General features: G+C 31.1%; 1 protein-coding gene across 1 annotated transcript; it reads right to left on the reverse strand.

Moving 5' to 3' along the window:
- Window positions 1-5,027: 5,027 nt before the first annotated feature.
- LOC129301586 (transcription factor TCP23-like) lies at window positions 5,028-6,539 on the reverse strand. The gene has a single exon (XM_054940143.1). It carries the CDS (start codon window positions 6,537-6,539, stop codon window positions 5,028-5,030), a length of 1,512 nt encoding a protein of 503 aa, XP_054796118.1.
- Window positions 6,540-7,439: the final 900 nt, after the last annotated feature.

Raw genomic sequence — 7,439 nt, forward strand, 5'->3', positions numbered from 1 at the left:
TCAATTAAAAGTATCTTGTAATACTGAATGGAGGGAGGATGTTGCCTAATTAACTTGTGATAAATGCAAACAATATTAAACCATGCCTTCCTGCCACCGGCAAAACCTTTACCTACTGGGGAAGGAATTTAAGGAATTCAAATCTTGTATGTGGAAACATGTTGAAAAGAGCTCCCTCTAATTATAGACCATATGAAATGACTCGAATCAGAATTAATCATATAATACCGAATATATACTAGATATTTATTTTGCGAAAAAAAAAGAAACTTCTCCTTTACATTTCTCATCACAAAGTCAAAATGCATGGCAGACAGTTGCTAGAATTAATTATTTAAAGATCGTGAAGGTAGACTTTGAACGATATAAAGAGAAAACCAACATATTAAATTTCATTTAAATGTACGTACGAAGTAACAAATAAGATTGTTGGAAACAGTTCATAAAAATATTTGACATATTATAGCACGCCTTGTAGAAAAAAAATTTGAGTTCTTACTCAATTAAGTAATTAATGAGGGTGTTTTAAATAAATTAAATATTATATTTATTATACTCTAGAGTATGATTAAAAATGGAAAAAAAATTTTTTAAAAAAATCAAGATTCTAACTAATTTTTTTAAATGTAAATAGTTAATAATGACTTACTCTCTCAGGATCATAATATAAGACATTTTTTAAAAGCCTTGCTTGTTTTAAAATATAAGGCATTGAATAACTTTTATATTTATTTTTCAATTATACTCTTATTTTATTTATTACTCTTTTTAAAAAAATTGTGTACTGAAATTTTAATTACTATTATCAAGATATTTATATAGAATATTTAATGAGAATAAAAATAAAAATATGTAAATTTTGTAATAATTTAAGATTTCTTATATTATGATTTGGAGAAAGTATATTGTGACAATTAAGTTATTTATGATAAAGTTTGATAAAAAAAACAGTTATTTATGATAAAGAAAAATGAAAAATAATACCTGAATGGACAAGAATTTGTCTCCTGATTTCAAGACCTTGTGATATATGCTTACAAAAAAACAAACTACATAGAGTATTTAATATTCATTCAATGCAAGTGATCTCATAATTACTGTTGACGTCGTACAATGTACGTGCTATAAGTGTCTAAGATATGATTTGGATTTTGAGTTAAAGTAGTGTTGAAAAAAAATTAAAGAAAGATTGTGATAAAAGAAAAGTGTACACGCACACGGTACACACCCCATCGTGTCTTTCTTCACTTACTCTTTTCAGTTTTTTTTTTTTCCTTTTTTTTTTTGCATTTTATTTCTTACTTGCATACAAGGATTTTGTAAACTTTTAAATTCACATAATCTAACTTTGTTCACATTTCTACCTTTCATGACTATATTATCCTCACAATTCATAATTTCATACGAGCTTTTTCAAGTTAAAGAAAAACCAAAAGGCTAATTTAAAAGGAAAAATATTTTAAATAATTGTTTAGGTGATCAAAGTCTCATCTCCTTTGATCTTATAATGTCACACAGGTTTTCACTTTCCATGACTCAATTTCATAAAATGTCTTTAAATCCTTTAATCGTAACATACCATTAATTTGTTTCGTTAATAAAAAATACACATATATTGAAATAGATTGTCATTTTATTTAAGAGAAGATTCAATCAACTTGTTTTACTATCAAATATTTCTGTTCCAATTATAAACTAGCATTTTATCAAGGAAAAAAAAATTATAAACTGTATATCAGAAAAAAGAAAAAAGAAAAAAATTTTAAACTAGCAAAATATTAACTAAAACTCTCTAAGGCCCTTGAATAAAGTATATCCGCGTGACAAGTTTGGCAGGGTTAAAGGGCCTTGAATAAATTATAGGTTTTTAAACTCATTTTTAATATAATGTTCTCATTCAACATTTTAAAATAGTATAATATTGTAAATGTTAAATTTGATCATTGGTTGACAAAAATTATAAAAAAAATAACTTCAAAGATTACATAAAAAGACTAAGAAAATTACATAAATGAATTCTGAGAAAACTAATATCAATTGAGATCTTTCTTTATAATTTTTTAGTCAACTAACATAATCAAGTTAACATTTGTTAATGGGTAATATTATATCATTTTAAAATGTTTAAGAAAAATATTGCATAAAAAACGAGTTTAGATTCTTAGATGTTCTGAGACTTATAGTTTAGAGGCAAAATTTTCATTTAACCCAAGTATATATTATATTTACTGTATGATATTAAGGTTGGCTATGTTCTTATTTAAGCAATCGATCAGTATGTAATTATTATCATTATTTCTTTGTCTTGTCTATACAATTATAAATAAGACAGACTGTACATTGCTCAGTATATATATCACTAACTACTTTTTCAAATCTCTCTCAATTCCATATGGTATAATTTCAAAATCTTTATCAAATATTTTTCAAATATTAACATTAATTCAAAAGCATTTATGGGATAACAATAAATGTACAGACATGAAATCAAATGGATGGACATGATTTTATGTATGGAGATGTATGGAAATCCAAATAGTATAAAGTATAAAGAAGATTCAAATCCAAACAGTTACTTTCCATAGGAAAACTTATTTTTTCATAACCATGTAAAGAATATAACCTTAGGTAATATCACAATTATTTTCTAATAATGCAATATTCAACATATTTGCTTTTCTTAAACTGGGGCATTATAATAGTTAAATATTGGTTAACAATATCCGATCCAATTTTCTAGCTTTTGCCAGCAGATTTTACGGTTTCGTACAAGGAAACAAAATGCCGAAAAGGATAATTGCAATCATGTGAATGTGCTTTGAACTTTTTTTGTTGATTCCTTTAAGACAAAATTGACTTCTTCTAATGAAGTTGGCGAAAGCCTAGTTTTGTCTGATCACACTTGTAATTTTGGTATCCTATAGTGGATTTACTTGGCATAATAAGCAAACTATGCAACTAAATGAATAATTTGGTAAACTTAATGCCAATGAAAATAATATGTATATCACTTCAATTTTTTCTAAAAAGAAAAAGAAAAAGAAATCCTAAAATTGCATCCAATATATAATGATTATCAGAAACAATAAATTAAGATTACAACTTTGTTATGAAAGAAAGAACCCTTCTAGAATTTTGTGACTGAACAAAACTATAGAACATAAAATAAAACTGAAAGTGCCTATGTATCCAGAAATGTCTCAGGGTTTTGTTATTTGTTTGTTACTTCCCATCCCTTAAATTGCAACTCAATAAATTTATATCATTAAACAAATCACGTCATCGATAATTTATATACTACTTTATTTTATTTGTAAAAAAAAAAACTATTACTTTTTACTTGTTTTTTTATATAAAGAAAATCACATGTTTCAATAAGTATTTTATAATTTACATTAATGAGAAATAATTAATGCATGCTTATGTTAATTAACATAGGGTATTTTAATCCAATTTCTTTATTTTCAAACATAAAATAATTAATGCATACTTATATTGATTAATATATGGAATTTTAATTTAATTTTTTATTTCCAAACACTATTTTTAATAACCAAATTTTTAAATTATGTGATATAATTTTTTTCTCTTATATATAGAAACGGAGGGAGTATATCTAGTCAAACACAGGAGTACTCCCCTCCATTTAAAAATAAAAATATTTTTAACTTAATCTCACCTCCAATAAAGTAGTTACTTACTTTTAAACTAACCCTATCTTTTCATATTTATCTTTATTAAATACTCTATAATAAATATAAAGTCATTCATTATTCGAATTTTTTTAAAAAAAGAAAACAATTACATTTTAAAAAATTAAAAATGCTTTACATTTTTAAACGAAAGAAGTATGTGTTATTATTCCAAAAACACATAACAAATAAATAATAAATGTGAGACAGAAAATATTGAATCAAAGGATGAAATATACCTCTCTCCATTCTCATTTATAAGATAGGTTCTAAAAAATCTATTTGGTTCATTTATAAGTCACGTTCTGAATTTTTAAATAATATTTAAAAGGTATTTTTAAAATTATCCTTTATGAGGGAATAAAAGTAACATAACATCACTTTTAAAATTTGTTATATAGGAGTCTATTTAAAATTTACACACTTTTATTCTTTTTACTTTTCTTGTATTAGTATTAATAAGATTAGGAAAAATGACTTATAAAGAGGATCGAAAGAATATGTGTAAGAGAAAAAACTTATATAATTAGCTTTACATGCTTTAGATATATGCTTGTTTAAATTAAGAAATGTAAATCTTTTATAAATTATTTATTCTATAATAAATTGTTGTTGTTGTTGATTTGATGTAATAAAAGTATATTAAAGTGTATAAAACTAAATATAGATATACATTTACATTCATTCATGCACACATATATATTTGTATCATCGGAATTCGAAACAATACAAGGAACTACTTTTTAATTTTGTCCCATATACATTGAAGCAATTAAGTACGCCATACAGAAATTTCCTCCAATACAAAACAAACTCTCTGCGGCCAGCCTATCCATATCAGCCTTTTTTTTGGACCTAAATCAGATAGAAATCACATAGCAAAGTCCTCCAAACCAAACTACAGAAGGAGCAACTTCTATATAAAAAAAAAACCAATAAAGAAAAACAAGAAAAAGAAAAGAAAAGAAAAACACTAGACGCTCATCCCAGATCACTCAACTCCAAATTTACACTCCACAAGCTTTGGCATCAAATTCTGCTCAGTCTGAAGACATTGTTAGATGTTGATAAGTGACTTATAAATATCTTTATAAGTATTCTTCGGCCTGAAGACTTGTCTTCACCTTGGTGAGCGGCCATCCAGAATAAACTCACCTAAACAAAAAAAACTCCAAACCCAAAGAGTTAAGAGTCCAAGGAGAAAAAGCATACGCAAGGGATTGATCCATCTGGATATGTACAGAACTAAGATGAAAAGTAACGAAACAGACCATAGAATAGAAACATTCTGAATCTCCTGTGATTAACTGATATTCATGCAGAACTATTACGACCTTATTCTCCATTATCATCAGCTTGAGGATAAAGATGATGAAGGTCGTCTGGTGAATTCACATTCTCAAAACAAACACTAGGAAACGCAGCATTCAATGCAGCCACGTCGGACTGATCCATCATCTGAGCCTGAGGAGGCAGCAAAAACGACGACGTCGGTGCCAGTTGCAGACGACCTCCGCCACTCCCACCACCTCGAAATTCGACATTTCCATGGGGATAACTGAATTGCGGCGAGCCTTGAAACTGATTCATGCTTCCACAACCACCAGTCTGTGCCGTCGGAAATGATCCATAACTGACGCTGTCTGTGGCGGCGACACCAGTACCTCCACTCCAGCTGCTTTGCATCCAAAATGTGCTACCGACAGAGCCGCCGCCGGGATCAGATGGCGCCACCGCCCACATTGGGGTGCGGAGGAAATTGGTAGGTGGACGAAGGACGTTCAAAGTCGAAGGTCCTTTTTGCAGCAGCTGTTGTGGTTGCTTCTGAAATTGCGAGTCAACATCCACGCGTTGTTGTATTTGTTCTTGGATAGAGTCTTCTCGGAAACGTTTTCTCGTATAATCTTCAGTGGATTCTCCGACGTTCACTGCTCCGCCGGCGGCACCTGGTAGCTCTTCTGGAATTTGACCGGCGGTCAATAGATGAATTTGGTCGTCTTGTTGCTGAGGTTGATATTGCTGCATTAACCCTAACAAAGTAGAACGCGGATACAGTTCTTCGAAAGGCTGATAATTAGCAGAGGGTGCTACAACTCCATGAAATGTATTCGGAGCAAACCTCGTCGGCGGAGCCGAGAAAGTGGACCCACCACTCCGATGCGACGGGTTGAGAGTTGAGAAGTTTGAGGACAACGTGCCGGTGCCAGTGGTGGCCATGATTGCCGGCTCCGCGTGCTGCAGAAGCCACTCGATCGTCTCTCCGTCGGACTTCAGACCCAGCTCCTTGGTTAACTGAAAAACCCTAGACGCACAGCCTGCCGGAATTCTAATTCTCCGGCCACGACCATCAACCTTGGTGTGTCTGTCCTTCGTTTTCGGCCTGTTCGCACCTACATTCCTCGCCGCCACTGCCGCCGCCGTCCCTGTAGAGATTAACAACTGTCGCCGAACTTCTTGTCTCCTGATCGAATCGAGCAGAAGCCTGGATGGATCAGCAGATGATTCAGGGTCAGATCTAGGGATGTCGATGGCAGGAGAGGCATCGATGAGAGAATTAACCGGAGCTGAAGATGACGAGGACGACGAAGAAGAAGAAGTAGGAGAAGGTGACAAAGAAGCAGAAGCAGCCGTAGCAGCAGAGAGGCCAGCTTGGATGGAGATGGTGGAGCCCACATTGATGAAAGACGAGGGACCTCCTCTTCCTCCATTAAAAGGGACCACAGCAACCTGCGACAACGGAGGCAACTGTAACTGATTTTGTTGCTGCTGCTGCAAATACTGCTGATGGTTCTGACGATGTTGTTGGCGGTGGTGGGGCTGACTTGGTCTGGTTTCTGAAAGCTCCATTTTGGTGACCTGAGAGAAAAGAAAACGATAATGGGTATATACCGAAAATTGGTCTGAATCTGTATGGGATTTTATAGGGAATTTTACTTCACAAAGCCAAGATTCTCTGTGGATTTTGATTGACCTGTGTCTTCTTGCTCTATTCTCAGCCTAAGTGATGAGAGATAGAGTCACAGGGACGGGGGGGGGGGGGGGAAGAAAATTTATGAGGGGGGTGGGGAGGGGAAGCGAAGGGGTGAGAAATCCATAGTGAGACAAGGACAGTAGTGGGTTATTATAGTGAAATTAAAGAGATAAAAAATGTGAATAATAATAATAAAAAAAATTAAAAATATGTGAATAATAATAATTTTTTGATCTCTTTTCATGTATTTGTTCTTTTATGTGAATAATAATAATGATAATGAAATTGATAAGGGCTAGTTTAGAATTGATTGAAAGAAACTTCATTAATTAGTACTGTTAATAAGATTCAATCAAAAAAATTATGTTAGGGAGTTCCCTTTTGATGAGATTTAATAATATTTAAATTTGACGAAAAATATTAGATATTAGATAATTATAAAAAGAATAATAGATTTAGTTTATTTAACTTAAAAACTAGTATAATTTTAAGAAATATGTTGATCACTTGATTGGCTCAAAATAATTAGACTTAAGTATTGCTCCCTCCATCCCAAATTATAAAATAATTTTAAAAAAATTTAGCATCCTAAAATATAAAATATTTTAATAAAATAAGATTTCATTAATAATACTTTTTTAATATTATATTTTTCATATATTCTCTCTCTTCAATATTCTTTCACCAAAATGAAGGATATTTTTAAAAGTTTATATTTTTATTTTAAAAAAATAAGGTTGTAAAGTGTATTTAATAAGCTTTATTGATATGTGAGA

The sequence above is a fragment of the Prosopis cineraria genome, unplaced genomic scaffold (genome assembly GCF_029017545.1).
Source record: "Prosopis cineraria cultivar Desert tree isolate PC_DT_omini unplaced genomic scaffold, ASM2901754v1 PC2231, whole genome shotgun sequence".
NCBI lineage: Eukaryota > Viridiplantae > Streptophyta > Magnoliopsida > Fabales > Fabaceae > Prosopis > Prosopis cineraria.